Source organism: Cydia pomonella, chromosome 1, assembly GCF_033807575.1.
Source record: "Cydia pomonella isolate Wapato2018A chromosome 1, ilCydPomo1, whole genome shotgun sequence".
Lineage (NCBI taxonomy): Eukaryota > Metazoa > Arthropoda > Insecta > Lepidoptera > Tortricidae > Cydia > Cydia pomonella.
In genome coordinates this window covers 40147958-40173101 of record NC_084703.1, presented here as the reverse complement: position 1 = coordinate 40173101, position 25144 = coordinate 40147958, and the positions used below count along the sequence as shown (strand labels likewise).

Sequence of the window (25144 nt, the reverse complement as noted above, 5' to 3'; positions counted from 1 at the left end):
CTTTAACGCTCACGGTAGGGTTTGCAACTGATATGAAATCTAGATTCAAATCCGACATGTTTATTGTTTACCGTAATATTTCGAATTCAAGCCATATATGGGGAAATATAAGAATGCTTTCATTCGTAGAGTATTACGCTACATTAATATTACTTAAATAAATTTCTTGCAACATTCCTGCAGCAGATGGCGCTACATATCTTAAGTTTGTATGCAGCTGTATCCTTATGACAACTCTAACGCATAAAATGAATCAAACGCCAAATAAATTTTGTTTTAATATTTTATACCAATGTTTTTATTTGTTTAGTTTACCACGTTTCTTAATGATTATCGTACCAATTATACACAAATATCAACAGAATGCGTTAAAAAAAGAATGCATTAATAAAGGATTATATTATTTATTATTATCAAAATTTTACCCTTATATATGTACCCTCAAAAGCAAGAAAATTGACAAATTAAATAGAATACCCATAAAGTCCTATGGGTTAAGAGAGACAGTTTATTTTGCTGTGGACAAGACTTGGACTAGAGACGGTATGTGGATTCCCTTCAAGTGATCCTCTTGCCCCAGTGTTTCTCTTACCCCATCTAACCTTACATGTTTGTGTGTAAATGTGTAAAGTGTAAATACTTACGCAATAGTAAATTTATTGACTACACATAAATCTTAAATAAACTATGTTAGTAAACAGTCTTCTTCTTCATACCCACTAGTTTATATTATACATATAAAATATTCGCTCTTGAAATGCCATTTGAACACAATATTTATTTTTTAACAACACTCCGACAATTCGGTCGCTTGTGACTTAGAAGCTTTCACAAAAAAAGCTGTTACCTACTTATTAAACACACAACTTACCGAGCCAAATAGATACAAGTATGTTTTATAATTAACATTGAAAACTCAACACAAATGCTTTCTTATGTCATGTACCAGGAGGTTTTTAAGATAATTGTCATCATTTGCCAAACATTCTACGATATCGAAGTGGTCCACCTCGTCCTTAATTTCGAGGTACATGTTAGCGGTCAGGCAAGTGTTTAGCAGAAGTTCATAGAATTCTCTTGACTGTTTTTTGAATACTGGGCTATCGTTTTGTCCAGCTAAGATGTATAGTCGTACTCTTCTAGCATGCAGGTGCGTGTAGCAGTCGAACTGTGGGGAGAGCGGGACAGCCCACTCGGTGGGAAGCTGGACGGCGTCATTGACAGAGGTGAGCACTAGTTCGCGGAGGTCGTAGATACCCGAGATCAGGAAGGCGCCCTGCAGGCGGTTGGAGCCTGGCGTGTTGTCCAGGAAGTCGGTGTCAGACAGGAGCTTTGCCACCAAATGGGCGCCGGCTGAATGACCAGCGAAGTATACACCTCTGTCAAGATAATAGAATATTATATTTTTTAATTTTTTATGTAGAACATGTAGTCTAACCAGAGAGGATCTTGAAGCAGTTTCTTTCTTCAAAAGTACAGAAAAGAAAAGTGCTCTTGTGGTACAATTGTCACTCCTGCGGTAGTTTCAGAAATATAAAAGCAACGTAACGTTAGTAACTTGAGGATAACGTTGTTGGCTGTACATAAAAACAACACTTATAATGTAACACCATTTGTAGATTGAATTTGTATAGTTGTTTGTTATCCCTTAAAAAACAATAAAATAAAAATAAACGTCTCGTGCTAAAAATACAAACATACATAGTACCTAGTAAATTGGGTTTCTTTTAACGCTGATTTACGTAATTTATATTTAAGTAATATTTTATAGCAGTAGCAAAAACGGATAAGTTGGTAACTTATGCAAAATTGTTTATTACACAAAAATATCAACATTGGCACAAATATCCATATTAAGTATGGTTACCACCACTAGTTAAGAGTAATGTAATCACGGAGGAAATAATCAATGGCGGCGCATGATTATTTCATCATTCTTGTTATGCTGATCTATATGTATAATTAAAATGACTGTTATAAACAAGGAATGAATAAAGAATACACGAGTTACCATTAATTTAAAAAGCTGTGATATACCTAATAGATTCTGCACTATAGGCACTACTATTAGGTATTCTGCAATATAGCCTCGGCAGATATTATATGGAGCTGCATATAATATCTGCCGAACTACAAAATATGAGGAAAGTTACTTAAAAAAGTAAGTATTCGCTGTATTTGGATACGAGACTGGGAGGATTCAGACAAAGAGACTCCGTACCTCGATCCCATTTTGTCAGCATACTCGAACACGAATCTGGCTGCATTCTGTATCTGCTGCACGATCTCCGGCAGTGTGGCCGAAGGGCACAGGTCGTAGCCCACCACCACGGTCTTGACGCGCGCGCGGTACAGGGGGCCAGCCGGGTAGCGCGAGATCTCGCGGTTCAACTCCTGCCAATAGCCGCCGTGCACGTACACGAGGATTGGCGAATCTGAAATATCCCAACAAGAAATATCAGTTGTATATAGTTATTTAAAAAACAATGTTGCCTCTCCGAGCAATCATTTCAGTCAGATTTGAACTGGCCTTCCACAACGTACATAAAACCTCGTACGACACGACACTTTTAAGAAAACAGCATCAATAAAAGAAAAAACCGACTTCACAAAATAGTTTGAAATGCCACTTACATATATTATTAACAACCATGGTGCATCTCATACCAATTGGGTATAATTAGCCTCAAGACTTTAAATATCTTTTTTTCGTAGAGGTTCTATTGTGGTTTTCATGAAAAATAGCACTAATTTAATGCAAATGCTTAGTTTTTAGATAAAAACTAGAAAATTACTATAAGTGTGCTTATACGAGTTCAGGAGTTCCCTCAATTCCTCAAAGAATCCATCATCTGAGTTCGCTAAACGTGAACTATGCGTCCTTAAACGTTTTGATCATCATCAGCAGTTCCACTTGTGTTCCAAATGTCACTTTTTAAATGTAAATATTTGATTTAATATGAGAATATTTGAGTTGATGAAAATACAAAAATCACTATATGTACCTGTATGCGATCACAAGACTTGAGAAGGGAACTCATGGATCCCATCATCAGAACTCAATTTTGACAAAAATGTGGCTTAAAACCCTAACATGCTTAACATAACGAAGACGACAAATCGTCAAACGTGAACTATGCGTCGTTGAAGAGTTCCACTCTGATCAGCATTATCAGTTCCACTTATTTAATTATTTATCAGAACTGGATTCTGACAAAAATGGGACCAATTTGTATGTGTCTACTTTCAATCAAAAAAATTTTCAAAATCGGTCAAGAAATTACGGAGTTATATTATAAAGTAACTATCTCCACCTTCCGTAGAAGTAACAAACATTTAAAAAACATACAACTGAGTTGACAACCTCCTCCTTTTGAAATCATAAAGTCGGTTAAAAAGTTGAGCAATATCGAAATACTTCCAGAATTTAATGTGTGACTGAGATAGGTATACACCGAGTCAGACTTTGCAGTACTCTTATAAAACCGCTCAATTTTATAAGGTATTTAGGTAAATGAATGTCGCAGTTTTTGATATTGACAGCCTAACAGCTGCGACCTGACCTTGATTACATTTTAGCAACAGTACCCCTAGTGTAAATAAATTCGATTTTGAAACGTGACGTACGCGTTTGCGTTTAGTCTCATTTTGTATTGGATTTAGAAAGAGCGCGCCAGGCGGGACGTTTTGGAAACTCAAAATCCTATACAAAATGAGACTTAACGCAAACGCGTTCGTCACGTTATGATGTCGATAAAATTTACACTAGGGGTACTGATGTCATAAAGTCTCTCAACTATTGTCTAAATAAGCGGCCAAATATTATGTTTGCTTTAGGTAACTTACCATTTGGTAAGTCAGTGCCGAAAATATCGAGTTTCTGATTTAAGGTGGGTCCGTATTCGATCTCCAGTTTATGTGGAATGTTGTTAGTTGCTTCTTCACTTGCTGAAAAATTGAAATATTATATGATTTCTATTGCCATACCATCTCACGTCGGATATTTTGATAGCGCAAAAGTGTATTTTACACAAACACAAATTAAAATATTACGTAACTGATAATATCCACAAAGCATTATTTGTTATCACTTATTTGTTATCTGCTCTCTAGTGCCTATACTGCCCATTGCTTACTATTCATGGCCTACTCTGTCCACGCACCTGCTGTTACTAATTGTACGTGGTTCTGGAGCACCTCCCGCGACGTGGCGAAGCGCGTCGACCACTGGCTCGGAGAGTACTCCCTCTCCAGGTCTGATGAGTCAATTATGACTGACATGGCGATCGCGTCTGCTACTGAAACCAAACATGCTAATTACCGAACGTCCAGGTGAAATGTAGTTTCCAGCTGGGATGCCAATATGTCTTAAACATAAAGAGAGGTATGGGCATTGTGAATGTCATCTCGCTTTTTGTGGTAGGGCACAGCCAGTGGATGTTATTCCAGATCTAGAGCGGAGCCCAACTGGGAAAGTACCTGCACCTTACAGAAAACAGCAGCCAAATAACACTAGACCCTACTCATAGTGTTGTGTTCCTGCCGGTGAGTAAGGTTGCCAGAGCTCAACGAGGGGGCGGGTTTAGGGTCGGCAACGCGCATGTAACTCCTCTGGAGTTGCAGGCGTACATAGGCTACGGAGACTGCTTACCATCAGGCGGGCCGTATGCTTGTTTGCCACCGACGTAGTATAAAAAAAACACGTCATCGTAAGCTCTTTACTCGTATTAGTACTAAATAAACATTGACCTCATTTAGAACTTTTATGAGATCACAGGTCACATTTCAGTCAGGCCTTATTGAGAACCGTCCTCTTCCTTATCTGTTGTAACAAATTTTACCATTAGACCGCCACAGTCGTCAAGGTACGACATCGAAATCCCGTGACTACGCAACTATAGTCTGTCAAGCAATTTCCGTCAGGAGAAAAAAGCGGCAAATTTAAAAAATATAGGCGGGAAAAGTTATCTAAAGTCCCCTAAAGTCCCCTATATAAAGTCCCATAGAAAATGAGAAAATCGCGCCTTTCTCTACTGACAACCTTGTTTGACCGGCTATAATTTGTTAAATAAAACCGGCCAAGAGCATGTCGGGCTACGCTCAGTGTAGGGTTCCGTAGTTACTCTTCCGTCACAATAAGCTAAACTGGAGCTTAAAGTATAGTAAATTGTTAACCAAGGGATGAAATGGTACCTTTCACGCGAGTTAAACAAATAGGCAAATTTGCACAATCAGTACCTAATTAGGTAAAGTAAGTCTTTTTACTATGAAGGGGGAACTTTTTGCGATAACTCAAAAACAGCTAAACTGAGCATGTCCGCTATAGTTTTCATTTAATGTCTTTCTTAAGCTCTACTTCCACGATTTTTTTCATAATTTTTGGACCTATGGTTCAAAAGTTAGAGGGGGGGGACACAATCTTTTTTTCTTTCGGAGCGATTATCTCCGAATATATTCACTTTATAAAAAAATGTTTGACCCCTGATAGAAGACCCCTATTAGTTTTGAAAGACCTTTCCAACGATACCCCACACTGTAGGGTTGAAGCAAAAAAAAAATTCACCCCCACTTTACATGTAGGGGAGGTACCCTCAAAAAAAAAAAATTTTTAGATTTTATTGTACGACTTTGTCGGCTTTATTGATTTATATATCCATGCCGAATTTCAGCTTTCTAGCACTAACGACCACGGAGCAAAGCCTCGGACAGACAGACAGACAGACAGACGGACATGGCGAAACTATAAGGTTTCCTAGTTGACTACGGAACCCTAAAAAGCGGTACATTTCGTGTAGGGGCCAGTAGATACATAAAAATTTAAATAAATATTATGCCACAATGATTATTAGTATTTGCTCGTGTTGCAGGGCCCATTCCGTCTATTCATGTCAAATTCCAGCTTTCTAGCACTAGCGATCACGTAGCAAAGCCTCGGACGCCCAGATAGATAGACATACTCGACAAAACTATAAACTATGTAGTTGGCTACGGAACCGTAAAAAGGTGTCGTTTGCAAGTTTTCAAGAACGATGGTACAGTCACGTCTGAAAATATCGATACGAAAATTGTGCCAAAAATATGTATACACTACCTTAATATATGGGTAATAAAGTCGTGTATACATATTTTTGGCACTTTTTTCGTATCTATATTTTCAGACGTGACCGTACGATACCTTTGTGAGGTGACCGTGACTCATGATCAATGCTTCATAATTCGGAGTCTGAAAGGTTCTGTTATTTCACAAATGTTTTGCATAATAAGTACCTAACCTATGTTTGTACATAATTTTGGCAGTGTGATGTCGCGTCGCGGTTAATTATGTCGACTCGAAGTTGAATAAAATGACACGATGATATGTGATACGAAGTTATTATTCCCAAATGAGGAAATTTAAGTGTAAAGGAATTAAGGCAAGAAATTGACATTAAACAAATTCGCATTGCACAGCACCAGGGTCAAAATTATTTTCATTATCTTACTTCTAAACACTCTGTCACGCTTGTATTTATGTCTTCTATTAAATAAACAATAAAATTCGTGTATTGTATGATTTCCAAAAAAAAAATTTTTCATCCTCATACGAAAAGCTCATATATTTTAACCCACTAGCACTTATGTGCAGGATTCATATAGATAGTTATATTAGAGAAGACCGTAACAAATATATATGTACAGTACTTAGGGACACTTGTGCGTACCTAGGTTAGTCAACTAACTCTGGGTTAAGCGTTTACACAGGGTTAAACTGTACGGTATAAACGGTTAATGCGAGTTAGTTGGTTAACCCTGAAATGTGCGAGTGGCCCTTAGTTTTGGAACACGTATGTCCATATGAAATCATGGACAATATTAGGTATATAATAACTCTCAAAGGGACAGCAAAGTTATAGGAAGTTCTCGGTTATACGGTTACTTACATACTAGCAAGGAACGTCAAAACAAATAGGATAAGTTTGAGGAAATACTTTTTTTTTTTTATACTACGTCGGTGGCAAACAAGCATACGGCCTGCCTGATGGTAAGCAGTATCCGTAGCCTATGTACGCCTGCAACTCCAGAGGAGTTACATGCGCGTTGCCGACCCTAACCCCCTCCCACCCTCGTTGAGCTGAATTTTTGGTCTCATGCTGTTATATCGCTTGTATAGCGCTATAGAGAAATAAGTAAGCATACAGTGCTCACTCCATATATCAGTTTTCTAACCATAACGCTTGTTTTCGTAGTCGTCATCTAACGTCAAGTAGCGCATTTATCAATACCGCTTGATGCTCCGGACTAAACCTTGAAATCTAATTATTACTTCTTAGCTGTACTGTAACATACATTAATTGATTGAAGCACAAAATGTTCAGTATATATTTCTGAATATAATTAATTATTACCACATCAGCTCGTAAGAGGACTTTTTGTTATTCAAACAAATGCTGCGGACCGGACGAAAGCGTATTTTATTACGAACTTTTATAAACTCTAGAGTCAGACCAAGATAAGTTGGCAGCGATTTTGACAGCCTAGACAGTGCAAGTGTAATTTTAAACGTCAAATTTCTATGAAATTATGTCGATACTTAACTTGGTCTGACTCTACGTGAATTTCTTATCGCTAGGATCGTAAAAAGAAACGATGTATCGATCCAAATTGTACCTACTGCCAATCATGAAATGAAGAAGCAAAAAAGATACAATCGGAAAATAACGGAGTTTGTCGATTTGGGGCACATCGTGTATGTCGTACATATAATACATACGCATTTTCTTACGGAAATAAACGTAATATTAGGTGTAAATGAAACGAGAATAAAAAGACATTATTATGTGTTCATTTTCCGTAATTCAATATTTATTAGCAAACGTTTTGCCGTCGTCAACATATTTAATATCATTACTATCATTAGGCTAAACTCCAACTAAACCGTGAGGTATTTTAATCAAAATGCCTAAAATACGTAGTAATGGTTTATTATTATTTAACGCTTGGTAATTTAGTAATTTTAAAATTGACATGTTAAACTTAATTTTTCCTAATCTGATACTTTGTTATTTAATAATGTCCTAATTGTTTTAAATGTATAGGTACATATATTTTAAATTGTATTGTTTGCATTATTGTTTGCCGCTTGCTTTATATTGCATCCCTATCACAGGGTAGAACAAAAGGACTAAGTACCTACTTTTTTTATTTATAAGACCACCGATGGTGTCTAAACACTATGTTCTTGCAATAAATATATATTTCAATTTCACACGGGATTTACTCGTACACCGACGCATACGTTTCTTACGAGAGACTCGGTCGCTACTAACCTTTGTCGTCCCCAGTCGGGCAGAAGTTTTAAAAGTGCATATATTACCGAAGCTAGACATCTGCGAAATGAATTCAACTTTCGTCTAGACTGGATTCAGAGTCATTTATGTGAAACAGAGAGCTTACACCCACTATAAGGATGACGAAAAGAAGATTTTGGAAGCGTCACGTGCATCCAAGTTTATGTCCAGCCGATGTTAATGTGTGTCAATATTTGACATGTTCTTTAATTATGTCGAAGACTGGGGTCTTAAAACTACAAACTCAAACTCAGATGGCGCGGCGATGACTCGGATGATCGGGAAAACTATCACCGTAACTTACATATAAAAATGACCAAATGCACCTTTGTGTTCAGTTAATAGTTTGTATAACCTGTCGGGTCAGAACACTCGGAACTATGGTGTTCCGGACATTTGAGAGGCGTGCGCGGTTGTGGTTGTCCAAACAACGATAAATATGATATATAATTGCTTAAATTCATAGAAAACACCCATGACTCAAGAACAAATATCTGTGCTACTCAGTCATCACACAAATAAATGCCCTTACCGCGATTCGAACCCGGGACCATCAGCTTCATAGGCAGGGTCACTACCGACTAGGCCAGACCGGTCGTCAAATGATAAATTAAAAGCAGCATTTTGCGATAAATTATCCAAAATCACTGAGTTTATAGATACCGCTTAATGTACTCGTAATGAAGTCATCGCTAATTAGTAGGTAACTAGATGATAATAACCCAAATAATTTTTAAGATATTTCTCTTGAAAATCTAATTTGCTTAACAAACACAGCGAAGAGGACAAATCGCCAAACGTGTACTATGCGTCGTTGAAGAGTGCCATTCTGATCATCATCAGCAGTTCCACTTCATCAAATGTCACTTTTTAAAATGTAAATGCTTGATTTGTTAAAGGAAATACAAAAATCACTATATGTATGCCTTTCACATTTGAAGAGTTCCCTCGATTCCTCATGGATCCCATCATCAGAACTGAGTTTTGACAAAAACGGGACCAATCTGTAAATATATAAATTCAAACAAAAAAATAATTTTCAAAATGGGTCAGAAATGACGGAGTTATCGGGTAACAAACATAAAAAAAACATACGTACACATACAACCGAATTGACAACCTCCTTTTGAAATCTCGAAGTCGGTTAAAAATAGACGTATTTTTTTAATTACAAAAAAATCTTGAACCTACCTGTTAAAGATCTCTAACAGCATCACTTAGGGAGCTCACTCCTGGATCTGCATTTAGTGCACTTAATTAAAAATAATAATTAATAACAATTATGCCCGATAACATACTAAAGCTATCAATAAATACCAGGTACCTACCAGCAGCCGTGCGAACCAGTATATACTATGTTAAAAGCGATACTAACTATCCAAACGTTTTTACGAGATAACTTATTGTAGATAACATATACACTACAAGGACAAAATAATAGTACCTTGTGATAGAAGTGGAAGTGTCGTTGGTCATTACATACGAGGCGATATTGTGCGCACGAGCTCAAAGCGAGCGCGCAATAAGAAAGCCGATGTTTTTAATGAACAATACACACGTGATTCATACGAAGTTTTTCAACCATCTTGCGAGGAAAAACGAGTTTAAATTAATCAAATTTTAATTGTTAAAACAGTTACTGTAGGTCTAAAATCTGTCATACTCATACAGCCCGCCGTCCCTTGCCCCGCCGCTGGCGGCCGGGCGCCAGTTCGCGTTGTAAAATCTACTCGATCAATTTAAGAAGGTTCATTTTCCATACATATTATTAGCAATCAGTTAAGGTTAACTCAATCATACATTACCGTGCTATAATATAATGAAATAACCGGCCAAGAGCATGTCGGACCACGCTCAGTGTAGGGTTCCGTAGTTACTCTTCCGTCACAATAAGCTAAACTGGAGCTTAAAGTATAGTAAATTGTTAACCAAGGGATGACACGGTACCTTTCACCCGAGTTAAACAAATAGGCAAATTTGCATAATCAGTACCTAATTAAAGTAAGTATTTTTACTATGAAGGGAAAACTTTTTGCGATAACTCAAAAACAGCTAAACTGATCATGCCCGCTATAGTTTTCATTTAATGTCTTTCTTAAGCTCTACTTCCACGATTTTTTTCATATTTGTTGGACCTATGGTTCAAAAGTTAGAGGGGGGGGACACATTTTTTTTTTCTTTCGGAGCGATTATCTCCGAATATATTCACTTTATCAAAAAATTTCTTGAAAACCCCTATTAGTTTTGAAAGACCTTTCCAACGATACCCCACACTTTAGGGTTGAAGCGAAAAAAAAAATTCACCCCCACTTTACGTGTAGGGGAGGTACCCTAAAAAATATTAAATTTTTAAATTTTATTGTACGACTTTGTCGGCTTTATTGATTTATATATCCATGCCAAATTTCAGCTTTCTAGCACTAACGACCACGGAGCAAAGCCTCGGACAGACAGACAGACAGACAGACAGACGGACATGGCGAAACTATAAGGGTTCCGTTTTATGCCTTTTGGCTACGGAACCCTAAAAACACGCGTGTAGGATTATGAAACCTAAACGCGGTTCAATAACTTCCAAGATAGAGCAAGTGTGTTGAAATCTTACTCTGCTCCATAACGTTTTAAATTTTCATTGAAATTAATGTGTTCTTCTTCCCAGCAAACATTTTTGGTGAAAATAACGATAAAATCACCTATTATAGGTCGCAAATCTGACAGTGACCAAAATGAGTTACCTCGAATCGACGTGGAATCCACCTGGAATTCACCAAAGTGGGGAAAAAAAGCACGTGCCGGCTACGTCGATTCCACGTAATTTTAGTAATTGTGACCTTAGGTTACTACATAGGTAATGTTTGCGACGTGGATTGGACGTCGCCACGACGTGTAATGTGGTTGCAATGTACAAAATTAGTAAGACTTACTATTTTTCAACATGATTTCAACGTGTTTTTTACCATTTAATTACCAAGAAAGGTTATTTTTTTATGAGATAGCATGAAGAAAAAGAGACAAATATATTACGAGAGTATTTTCTTTCCGCTCACAATCAAAATGTCTAACGAAAAATCAATCTTAAGTTTTGCAACGAGAATGGCGGCCATTACTTGGCGTAAAATAATTATCTAGGTGGATTACGCAGGAATTATACGATGAAATCTTGTGCGCTGAAAATTTTCTCGTGCAGTATGTTAGGTTTTTATTCAAAACTACTGATGGGCTTTCGAAATACTTAAGTATTAATTTTTTTAAGCTCATAAGTTAGTATGTATTGCTTGTAATTGGGGATCGTAAATTTGTGTTCGGAGTTTGTAAATATATTAAAATGACTTTATATTTTTTTTTCGTATAAATGAAATTAAAAGTGCTGTTAGATTTTATTGTTCTAGGTATTACAACATACCAAAATTTTGCAATTTGCAATAACAAGACCTAATTATAACAAAACAAAATGTCGGCTCGACTAAAAAGTTATGTTTACCTAAAAATACGACGTACTGGTATTTAAGGAAATTTTACGTAATATATACTCATTTCTTCGACCTAATGGTGCAGAGTTACCGTTTAAGGTCGAAGCGACCGCCATCACAACGTCGCTTTGACCGCGTACCGCGAGGCGAGCGTATATATAATATTACTTCGTAAAGACTGGCCTTACGAGCACTACGAATGGGGCCAATACATGGGTGTCAAAATCGCATTTAGTTACACCCCTGCACTCAATCGTCTGGCGAATTGCGCAGTGGAAACGCGTCACGTATAGCCATTCCCAATTTAAAAAATGCCTAATTGTCTTGTGAAATTCTGTAAAAACTATAACAGAAAAATCAAATACACATATGAGATTTCATATCATCGGTATATCATATCAAATTTTGTTTCATATTGACCTTGCGCGGCGCGAGACGCGATGCGGCGGTACACAGACACATATTAAAGTAGACTGCACTCTCGCCTCCAAAAAACGAGCCTAGCGAGATAGTTCGAGGGAGACTTCTGCTATTACCATATTTATTAAAATAAATGTCATTTTTATTGGTTAGGTAGGTTAGGCTAGTTTATTGACTCACGAATAGTCCTTCTAAATGTTGACATTCAGTGAAAATCAAGCTTCTTTGGTTATTAAGTATTTTGTATGTAATTAAAACATACTGTATTTATCAATCACATTTTAATATGTTTTAATTTCCACTTATCCCTACTCAATATTCTTAAGTGAAGTTAATAAATAAATAATTTATTTCAGACCAAGTTGATCCATAGCTTGTTAGTTACAGAGTATCGTAATAACTATCTATGTTAGTTGAACATTACAAAAAACAAAAATAAAATAATAGAAAAAAAATTAACTAAATATATTACACGATATAATAATATGATATCAATTGACAGGGGCAAGTAAGGCAAACTATCTTTGCTCTACTTGTCCCTGCTAATTACCTCTTCAACCCAGAAGCGAGTAAAAGGAGAGTCGAGGCGCTCCGCCAACGCCCTTAGAAGGTCGTAATAAACTAGCACGGTAAAATCTATAATAATGACATTTATATTAATAAAAATACCCGCACATGGAATACTGTTCTCATCTATGGGCAGGGGCACCCTAGTACCAGCTTCTCCCTCTGGACCGCATCCAACGAAGAGCGACTCGAATTGTCGACTGCCAGTGTATTTCGGATCGGCTTGACTCCTTGGCGCTGCGTAGAGATGTGGCCTCGCTCTGCATTTTCTATCGCATGTACAACGGGGAGTGCTCCGAGGAATTGTTCGGATTAATCCCTGCCGCTTCTTTTCGCCATCGCCCTACGCGACAACATTTCCATCCTCACCACTTAGATGGTTGGCAGTTCTCAACTGTGCGTTTTTCCAGGAACTTTCTGCCTCGCACTGCTAAACTGTGGAATGAACTGTCGCCTGCGGTATTTCCGGACCGATACGACCTTCAAACCTTCAAGAAAAGAGCGTACTCCCATCTTAAAGGCCGGCAACGCACTTACAACCCCTCTGGTGTTGCAGGTGTCCATGGGCGGCGGTAATCGCTTACCATCAGGTGATCCGTCTGCTCGTTTGCCTCCTCTACCATAAAAATAAAAAATAATAATAAAAAAATAGCAGCATGGCTTGTTTAGCTGTGGCAACGAACATTTATTCAATTGTCATTTCATCGTCGCCCTAAAGAAAAAGGGACTAAAGCACCAATTACATCCACACTTCCCGATAACGGGCCCGAAATCAGTCCCGATTTCGGGCCTGATAATCGTTTTCTGTTTCACGGAATATCAACACATCGTTAACGATATTTGAAATGTAAACAATACTTTGTCTCTAATTGTCAAAAATGTTCAATGTTTGATATTCTTGCACAGGAACCATTTTTTTACATTTCAAATATTGTAAACGATGTGCTGCTGATATTTGGTGAAATGGAAAAATATTCTTTCTCCTCCCAGAAATTGATTAAGTGTGGATGTAATTGGCACTTAAGGTCTCCCTCGAGCCATTTTTCTAGACACGTTTTTTTGGAGGCGAGAGTGCAGTCTACTTTCGCGTATGTCTATGGCCTATTGTATTACTCAGTATACAACAGATGACGCTGTGTTTTGATTAACGAGACTTTTCGGTCGGAATTGTTTGCATGGCTTTATCTTTACTTTTTTAGATCTATGGCTTACGATCAGAAGTGCCAAGGGTAAATATTACGCACAGAGGTTCCCCAATTGGAAAGTTATATGTGAAAATTAAGATTTTACGAGTCATTAGTGAGTTTAGTGATAAATATTTTAACTGATTGTATGCTTAGTTTAAAACATATCTGCGTATTTAACGCATCTACGCAATATAGTTACCAAAATATTTATTTCTAATTGACTCTAATTTGGTTTTAGGTATTTATTGTTGCAAAAAATATATATAACATAGTGGCTACCCATTACTGAAGGGGAATGGAAATAACGCTTTGCCCTTAGGCGTGGGAGGAGAACGGCGTTAAAAAAAAAGAGACATACCGTCTACGTTGAAAATCAACTCCATACTTGATATAGTACTTAAATCCATATCTAACAAAGTTTTTTGTAAACAATAGCTTATCTTACCTTGATACCAAAACTTGCCTTGGCCCATTGGCTCTATAAAAAGACATCGTCAGTTTTTAGAAGTGCTCGTCCATCTTTTGGCAATTTAAATCTGTGTTCAGTGAGTAAAACTAACAAGTCGTTTAGAGATGACTTGGTGGGTTTATGCTGTATTGTTCATTTTCTTAGGTCTTCCGTAAGTTTTATTGATTTCATGTTAGAGCAGTCTTCATTTCTAATGAACTCATCTCCAGAGTCTTAATTTTCCGATTCTTTGTTTGCACCGATTTTACTGCCATCTGTCATCTCATCTATATTATCAGATATTTTATTTCCTAATTCATTATAATACGAATGCATATAATCAAGATCTTTGCCTGTGTGTGTTATTGAAACGGTATCAGTATCAGTAGATTGACACAAAGTTGGATATCCATCAAAACTGGATTTAGAAGGTAATTCACACTTTTGTTCTTCTTTTAATATTTCACTTTGAATTTTCATATTAGCCTTACACTTACTATAGTAACTGCTGGAATGTCTATATTTTTTTTTGTCTTTGGCCATTGTAAATCCAACACTACTTTTGATTTAAAAACGAAATAACTATTGGGTAAATGCGTCCTATTTCACCGAGAAATGACTTATTTGAGAGTAAAACAAACTTGACCTGAAGTCGCCTCGCAAACTTCAACTTATTAGTTATTTTTTAGGGTTAATTTGACTATTAGGTTATCTTAATGAAACCTTATGGTATTTTTAGTACCTTACAAGTATTTATAACTTTATAGTCTCAATTTGGTATTTATGGAAGGTAATATTTACTACGAAATTGGTAGCAAAAGCTACTTAAATCATCGACCTAAAGGTCCCCAGTATAAGAAAAAATTACATCGCATATACACCTAATATGCACCTAGAAGTAAATATTAACTATTTGTCGAGTTTCGAAGTTAATTTTACCTTATATTTTGCTCATTCTCAACCTTTAAGTTTCTGACCTTATGGTGTATTGATTAAGGGAAATTTACGTTTTAATGGCTCTATATTTTTACCCGGAAGTATAAATGTACGATATGTGAATTTATGTGGTGCGTATGATGTAATTTTTACCTAAATTAGTAATATATTCTATAGCCTGGGGAAAAGCACTTAGAATGTTTGCTGGGTTAGGTATCAAAAACGGTAGAAAATGCTTATTATGGTCTTTTGTGTTCAAGGAAAATCATAATTGGGTTCATTCAAGGTAAATAGTAGGTAATTCTCGAATTAAGATATTTCTCAGTATTTCATCAGTGCCTACTTCCTCAGGATGTTCAGTGAGACAGCAGCCGAGCGTGGGTGTAGCAGACGATACGTAGGTACAGTAAGCATCGCAAGTAACGGATTAGACTTAGCGTTAAATGTATCTAAAAGAACAATTAGACTGTGGCAGATACTTTTGGTTCTTCGTGTCATCCGCTACCTACTATTGCTGATGACTGTACAAGTGTACAGTACCCGTACCATGAGTCACTGATTGTGTCAAAAGACTCAAAACCGACATATACGCTATCGAGAACGTAATTTACTTTCTATACATCTCGCTCGCACTTATATGCGAGTATGAGCGAGATGCCGGTGTGGCTACCAGCAGTGCTGAACTGTTGGTAGCCACATAGGTAATGAATCAACAAGCATTCTTTTGGTAATTTGCCGCATTTTGAATGATTTTTAGGGTTCAGGGATAGGCAAAATGGCAAAAACGAAACCCTTATAGTTTCGTCATGTTTCCCTGTCTGTCCGTATATCACAGCCATTATTTTTATGGAGACCATCTATTTATCTATTTTTGTCACCCATTTCTGTCAATGTAGTTTGCCGCTCGAACTTACTTTTAATTGATAATTAATATAAAAATATAGTAATTTCTGAAATGGTAAGTCAATTATCAGAATGGAAATCGTACAATAAATCCATTAAATATCAAAATTTTAATTCCTTATTGTAAAAAAGGGGAAAATCATACTTATAATAAACGTACGTAAAGTAGGTACAGTGCTCTAGATCAGAAATGTATCATATTCTGCACACTTTTTAGAACAATAACGAGACAACGACTCACTTTCAGGGCTTGAGAAATGAAAAATATTTTGATACTTTGATATTGAAAAAATATGCTAAAATGATCACTAATTTTAGCTATTTAGTCACGACTGCACTTCAAATTGTATTCAAACACAAAATATAATTAATGATCACCAAATCTTAGCGAGGATTTCTGCTATAAATAAATCACAATGATTGCTATAAAAACACGCATATTACCAAATAAAGTATAATGATGCCAGTTAGAACTTACATACCGAAATGCTACCAGAAAATTGGGTTAAGTTAGGTTAGAACTGCGACCCTTACAGAATCAAATTGCTATCAGAAAAGTGAGTTATGTTAGGTTCGATCTGCGATCCACACAGAACAGAACTGCTATCAGAAAAGTAGGTTAGGTTAGACCTGCATCCCTCACAGAAATACTGCTATCAGAAAAATGGGTTAGGTTAGGTTAGAACTGCGACCCTTACAGGAACGAAATGCTACTAGAAAAGTGGGTTAAATATAATTTGAAGACATAAATAGCTCAGGCAGATAAAAAAAATTTGGAGATCATCGGCTAGTTTTGGGTTAACAATGAATAAGGTTGGAGACATTTGTTTTAATAGGATAGGAAGATGTAAAAATTTTGATTTTAATTCCACATTAAAATAGAGTTTTAATTTTGGTGATAATTTATTCTTTATTGGGCAGTAAAAATGTTTTTTTTTTTCGACGTTATATTTTACTATAGCAGGTGATCAATTAAACAAGCCATTTGTAATTTATTGTAGTCCAAAGTCGTACTCCTATCCATTATTATGAAATAGTTACGATGGCAACTAAATTGTTCAGTCAACAAGGTATGTACTTACAATATCAATTAGTTTTGGTGACGGAAGCAATACAATTAGTTAGAGAATGATAAATAGATTCGGCTGCCCTAATAACTTTAAAAATAGAAATATCAATAATTAGAGATAAAACAAATAGGTACAGTAATTTGTACTTACTAGATTCCATTGATTGACGTGAGTAAGATATTTTTACAACTACGTCGTGCCTGCACGACCGGCTGCCTACTAACTAATTATATGACCACATGTAACCCGATACCGGTAGAGCGTTGTTCTAAGGTATCGATATTGAATTTCCTTACATTGCAACTGAATAAATACAGGTAAACCAGACGTATGTATGTAAAGACTAATAAAACTTGACGTCAGTAGTTTGGTGTCTGCGATTTATTACATGATCGAGCCAGGAACACATATTTTGCGCGTGTAATAAAAACCAGTTCTTAAATTTTAATGAAATGTATGTACCATCCGTAAGTGCATGGCGACTTTATCAATGAATTCATTCATAATTTCTCCATGCAATTTCGCAGCACACTGTAAACAATGGGATCGAACAACAACAAAAAAAAACTTGATCTAGCCGAAATGTCAAGAGGCAACATTAGCTAAGCCTCTTTAAAGATTAAGGGATTTTAAATAATAGATTCTGAGTGATGATAGTAGATGCTGCTGCTTGATAATGTGATAAGGACAAATTTACTGCATACTTGACTAAATATCCAAAGCTAAAAATATTCTAGACTGTTTCCTCGTTTAAAAGTTAACCAATATCAAAGTTATTGATTGTAATAGAGAGGTAAAATCACAGGGAAAAATCTAAGAAAAAACGTGCTTCCTAGTGTGAGGCTCGAATCAGATGGCGCTGTACTTGGCATATGTTTTCATTATTTATCATTCTTTCAAAATTATGGCTTTAGTCCAGTGGGACTATTGCGCCAGTATCAAGGTATTAGGAGCTTTAAATATGTCTAAAATTGTACGATTAGTACAAGACAGTGTACGGTGATTTTATCAGGTCTTGCAATGCGATAGCTGGATTTTACAAGTAGCACGTGGTCTACCGGCCGTTGCCTCCAAAATGGTGGTTAAAAACGTTTCAAGATTAATTCTAAATTTACCGCACACTACCACATTAGTTTACTGTAAGTATAATAAACTATCGTCATAACACTTTAAAACACACACAAAACACAAAAGAATTAATCATGAGGGTAAGTATCAAGATGGCTCTCGAACCGGAAGTCACCACATGTTGTATGGCCACTAAATTGTCGAACGTCAACTTAGTACAACCTTACCTTACCCTACAACCTTAGTAAAATTACCGCGTAATGTACGGAGTCGTACAGCGCCATCTATGTACATCAACTGTAAATTCGATTCACGAAGTTCTCTTAGACTTTAGTAATCTTACACAATTACCTAATGGATTTTTGACAATACTGACAAAACTTGACACTCAATGACAGACCTTGTATAGCTCGTGTCATCCACTATGACGCGCAGATTTGTCAAATCTAACTTTTAATATCATGGCATTACTAGTCACAAGGCGCAAGTCTTCGTGATGACCTACTTAATAAGCTGAAAATTTGCATGATGAGTATTAGTTGCCTGTGGAAAGAAAAGTACAGTCAGCGATAAAAGCTTGTACCAAAAATGAAATTTTTGCCAAAAACTTATTTTCAGTCTGCTGTAATTGTACTCTCCCTAATTCCGCATATGATTAGATTAGATATGTGTAGGTAAGGTAAATGTATGCTTTGCCGAATGTGCTGCATCGCCGAGTTTTCCTATTTTAAGCTATAAGTCGATTGCTTATAACTCGGTTGTAATTTTATTTCCACGAGCTAAATACCTGCTGGCTAATTTTCGATTTAGCCGGGATGGGTCAAATTGACAATCGCCGACTCGATCAGTTGTCCCACGGGCGACCTTAAGAAAATCATTATGTGGGTATTCTTAAGATCACAGAATCTTTTCAAATTATTTTAGCCTTTTTTATTGTTTTACAGTTTTTTTTATCAGTTTGTTTATGTTGGTACATTAACCCTTGATAGAGTTTACCACGGATCAGTGTATCCCTACATTCAATTCAACTTAAACATGTCAAAATTAAGTTTGTGTTTCGAACAGCCAAAATTTTTTCATTGGCATACAAGAGGTTTAAGTTAATTTAATGCAGTCATATTCTCAGAATTTGAGTATAATATGAATTCAGTGATGAATGACTCGCCAAATGAACTGGAATGCTTTACCGAACTCTTATTGACCATCTCGTATGAAAATACCGGATATAATTAAGCGTTTGCGGAAACGTAAATTTACCTTACAATGTTAAACGTATAAAGTTTATAAAGTATTATTTTGATGGACACTTTATATTGTTCGGTGACACCATTGACATATATCTAAGAGCACCTTACGCGCACTAAGAATGGTGCTAGTTCAGTGGTGTCACTCACAAATTTGAGCCAATCGTCCACTCTCCCCAAGCCTCGAACCTCGAACGATAGTTAAATTTACATACTAAATTTCATCTAAATTGGTTCAGCGGTTTAAGCGGGAAGAGGTAACAGATAAACAGAGTTATATATAATATAATAATGGCGTTAATTGGCGTTGATTGTAATTATTTTGGCGAAAAAGAATATCCAACAATGTAGGGGGTAGGTATTAGGTACCAATGCGCCCACGTCACGTCGCAGTAAGTATACGCGCATATAGGTAACGAGCGACACGGTCCCTGCCTGCTGTCGTGGTATTTTCGGGTATACCGCCGTGCTAGCGGCTTGAAAGAGTTCAGTATTATTTTGCCTACAATAAGTAGGCACCTACATATCTTTGACCTGTTACTCCCCCATTTTTAGGGTTCCGTAGTCAACTAGGAACCCTTATAGTTTCGCCATGTCCGTCTGTCTGTCTGTCTGTCTGTCTGTCCGAGGCTTTGCTCCGTTGTCGTTAGTGCTAGAAAGCTGAAATTTGGCATGGATATATAAATCAATAAAGCCGACAAAGTCGTACAATAAAATCTAAAAATTGAATTTTTTTTTAGGGTACCTCCCCTACACGTAAAGTGGTATCGTTAGAAAGGTCTTTCAAAACTAATAGGGGTTTTCGTGAAACATTTTTTGATAAAGTGAATATATTCGGAGATAATAGCTCCGAAAGAAAAAAAATGTGTCCCCCCCCCTCTAACTTTTGAACCATAGGTCCAAAAAATATGAAAAAAAATCGTGGAAGCTTAAAAAAGACATTAAATGAAAACTATAGCGGACATGATCAGTTTAGCTGTTTTTGAGTTATCGCAAAAAGTTTTCCCTTCATAGTAAAAAGAATTACTTTAATTAGGTACCTACTGATTATGCACATTTGCCTAATAATTTAACTCGGGTGAAAGGTACCGTTTCATCCCTTGGTTAACAATTTACTATACTTTAAGCTCCAGTTTAGCTTATTGTGACGGAAGAGTAACTACGGAACCCTACACTGAGCGTGGCCCGACATGCTCTTGGCCGGTTTTTTTTACAAATGTCAAAGGTAGAGAAAAGGGGCTGCAACATGCTAGTCGGTACTACCTACTGCTCGAGTAGCAATCAACCATAGTTATTTTATTAAATTCCCTACTTGTATCACCAATCATCACTACACCTTATAAAACAAACTGCCCCGCCACGTTAGCTTGTGTATCAAAAAGTACTGAATGGACTTTCATGCGGTTTTCACCAATCAATAGAATAAGTAGATAACAGATTAATGTAGGATGGTTTAGATGTTTAATTTGTGTGTCTAACCCGTGCCAACCCGCGCGAGTCACAAAAAACTTTATTTTTATTTTTCTTATACCACGTCAGTGGCAAACCGGCCCGCCGGATGGAATTAAACAGTCTTCGTAGCCTACAAACGCTTGCAACTCCAGAGGAATTATATGCGCGTTGCCGACCCTAACACTCCGCATCCTCGTTGAGCTCTGGCAACCTTATTCATCGGCAGGAACACAACACTAGTAGGATCTAGTGTTATCAGTTGCGGTTTCTGTACTTTCCCAGCTGGGCTCTGCTCTAGATCTGGAATGACATACATCCGCTGTGCTGTGCCCTACCACACAAAGCGAGATGACATTCACAGTGCCCACAGAGAGCGGTTCAATAACTAAGATAAGAGTTTGGACTTGGACGCCAAATACGAGTACTTAGGTATGCATCGCTCGATTTATTTTTATGCAATCTTATCGTTCTTAGTAAACATGGCCGGTATCAAACACCTACTCGAATGGATAATACAATAATGAAGATGTTTTTAATTTCAAGGGCAACAAGTCTAAATGATTTACATAAGCTCTAACCACCTTGATCGTAACCCAGTTTGATAACTTACATAATATGTTGTCCATTTTTAGGGTTCCGTAGTCAACTAGGAACCCTTATAGTTTCGCCATATCCGTCTGTCTGTCTGTCTGTCTGTCTGTCTGTCCGAGGCTTTGCTCCGTGGTCGTTAGTGCTAGAAAGCTGAAAATTGGCATGGATATAAAAATCAATAAAGCCGACAAAGTCGTACAATAAAATCTAAATTTTTTATTTATTTTAGGTTACCTCCCCTACACGTAAAGTGGGGGTGAATTTTTTTTTGTTTCAACCCTACAGTGTGGGATATCGTTGGAAAGGTCTTTCAAAACTAATAGGGGTCTTCAACAAACATTTCTTGATAAAGTGAATATATTCAGAGATAGTTGCTCTGAAAGAAAAAAAAAATGTGTCCCCCCCCTCTAACTTTTGAACCATAGATCCAAAAAATATGAAAAAAATTTTGGAAGTAGAGCATAAGAAACACATTAAATACTATAGCGGATATGATCAGTTTAGCTGTTTTTGAGTTATCGCAAAAAGTTTCCCATTCATAGTAAAAAGACGTAAACCCACAGTTCATCCCTTGGTTAACAATCTACCATACTTTAAGCTTCAGTTTAGCTTATTGTGACGGAAGAGTAACTACGGAACCCTACTCTGAGTTTGGCCCGACATGCTCTTGGCCGGTTTTTTTTTATAAGCAAAAAAAAAGAAAGATATTGGATTTCCTACTCCAATTACACAGTACCTGTACCAAAGTAGGTCTATTGTTACTAAACACATACAATTAGCTCGATAGATAATATTCGATAATACTACAAATCATATATTGGAATGCTACGGAAATTTTGCCACTCACATGCTTTTGGTAGCTACAGCTGCCACCCTTATTTTATTATAAGTAATAATAGAGTTCACTAAAAATATCAATCATGCGAAACAAATAAAATAAACACTAAACGTAACAGCGAAGGTTGGAAAATATAATTAAAAATTTTGTCTTCACAAAAAATACATGGGTAATAACTGAAACTTTTAAAAAAGAAGTAAACTTTAAGTCACCAGACCTTAGAAAAAAGTACCTAGGTACCTATTAAAAATACCTGCCCTAAAGAGCATTGTTCAATTGAGTTTTAAGGACTGATTCATTTGACTTGGCCTCTGCATTCTTAAAGACCGGAAACATAAAGTGGAACAAATTGATTCCAAGGTTACGTGTGAACTAAACGGTATGTGGACAAAATGTAACAGGTATTTAATTCGATTTTAATATGATACTATATTATTATGACAAAATCTGATTCAGTGACTTAAGACATAATACCTATTGGGTTTTTAGACATGTATCTATATTCTATTAAACATATGACATAATAAACAAAATAGTGACTTATGGAAATTATACTTAAGTGTTATGTTAAAAAATTAAAGTATTCAGAATCATAAGTTAACGGAGTTCAGAATTTGTATAGGGAATGAGTATGTTTAAATGAGACTCGAAATGTGATTTCGAATATTAATCCTCAAATTTTATTTTTATTAATTTCTATCAATAAAAAAATATCACACTGAATTCATTTAAAACTGAATAGTGATTTGAAAAAAATCTCAGTAGGTTTTAGCCAGTGCTCCATATTTTAAAAGTCTTATTTTGAAGAGAATGAAGATTTGTGTATTACATTGATGTACATTTTACTATACCCAATAAAACAAATAACAGCTGCTTATACTAACCACATATGTCGTCAAGCTCACCATACTTATTAACCTATCGAATGAGCTAATGCTTTTACGGATACTGGAAAGCGATATGTAAACATACTACATACCTATACGGGGCCTGGACGTTAGTGAGATGATATGAGTTGTGCTGGTGTCCGACTTTATTACCTACATGTAACATGAGTTTCACATGATTATCCACCTGGTTTCTTGAGCTTAATAGTCGCCTCCGAACCTCCCCTTATAGCGACCTCTTTCCTCACACAAAGTTTACCTTAAGTTCATATTAGCCTCACTGGATCACTGTTCACTCTGAGTACTGATAACGTTAGTCACAATCTACAAGAGACACATCATAATTCTAATAACACCATAAGAACGTCCTTGACTTGATCTAAAAGCAAATATCACTCCCCCGTAGATTTTTTCGCACACAACCTCCTTTTTCCTACTGTCGTTCTCGTCTACCCTCTCAACTTCAACCAAAAAATCCCAATAACCTAGAAGCGGTTATTTAACTTAAACGTGACTACTAGCGTCATCTACTTCATGACGTTGGCAAATATTAGCCGGTTCGCAATACGTTCGCGACAACATACTTATGTATTAAATTTAGGTTGTTTTTAGGGTAATGTCACCAATAACTGAACGACTAAGCGGCTATCCCAATTTCAGAATTGTTTTCTATAAATTTAAAGTGTCAGAACGCGTTTCCAGTAACTTTTATGATTTTATATGATTCCGCATAATAATAAAGTTTTGATTAAACTACTTCAAACCCTCTAATTATTATTCAGCTTTTATTAATATAAACAAGTTTCGTAGTTGGTATGTTGGCCCAGAAGTTGAACAATGTGCCTTAACTAATGAACGATTTGGTCCTATAGTTGTACGAGTATAACCGATAGCATCCAGTATAAATGTGTGAGAAAATATTAAATGGCCTTATATCATCCAGGAGAAAGCTTTTCATCAAAACTAATACTTCAAATTGGCTAAATAAAGCAATATGATTAAAAATTACAATGTTCATGTTATAGGAAGTGATCTGTAAAACATGAACCAATAAAAACTTAATAGTTCCAGTTTCGGTCACGATATGGATAAAATGATCTAGTTAAATTAAAGAATGTTAATTTTTATGAATAAATACTAAAAGTTGATCTATTAAATTCTCTTTCAAGCTTTGTGTTATAGATTGTTAGTTAAACAAACTGAACCAAAATTCATAATAACCGTTAGATATTTAAAAAAAAATACATTCATGTTTAGGTAAAAAAATCAACGGCCCGTAGATGTTTAATTTAAGCTATCAAAGCTGGCTATCTACCTTTTTTCACAGAATTTATATATAAAAAAAAAAGCATTTGATAAAACAAGCCCTATTTAAAAGTTGAAAGCCGTACGTCTAGGAAGAGTTTTACGGTTTTGTTTGAAAAAATTGACAAAATTTATTTAATTCCAATTTAAAGTCGCACATTTATCTTCTGGGTGTAATTCATCTTTAGGGGTCGCTAGAAAATCACCAAGAATCGAATTCGCAGTTGCACAAATCAAGACTCAATTATTTTAATAACAATAAGTATTCTTACCTCAAGTTTATCCTGTTGAAAGCTTATAAACGACGAACGTCAAAGCCGGTTTGGTTGTTTGTAAATAAATAATGTTGTGGCATGCGCGAGCGCCGAGCCGTAGCCGAGGTTGTGCGAAAGCGGCCGAGCGAGCCCGAGTGGCGTGCGGCGCGTCACGCA

General features: G+C 36.3%; 1 protein-coding gene across 4 annotated transcripts; it reads right to left on the bottom strand.

Annotated features, from left to right (window-relative positions):
* Positions 1-592: 592 nt before the first annotated feature.
* On the bottom strand, positions 593-25144 carry LOC133523036 (kynurenine formamidase). Of its 4 annotated transcripts, none has more exons than XM_061858558.1 (5): positions 24986-25144; positions 4164-4298; positions 3847-3948; positions 2222-2435; positions 593-1379 (listed from the first exon to the last, which is right to left on the bottom strand). In XM_061858558.1, the coding sequence occupies exons 2-5, from the start codon at positions 4279-4281 to the stop codon at positions 917-919; spliced, it is 897 nt and encodes a 298-aa protein (XP_061714542.1). In that variant the 5' UTR covers positions 4282-4298; positions 24986-25144; the 3' UTR covers positions 593-916. The 4 variants fall into 4 exon arrangements, with proteins under 4 accessions (XP_061714542.1, XP_061714550.1, XP_061714529.1 ...); XM_061858566.1 differs by having other exon boundaries at positions 4164-4295; positions 24986-25133; XM_061858545.1 differs by lacking the exon at positions 24986-25144 and adding an exon at positions 17479-17637.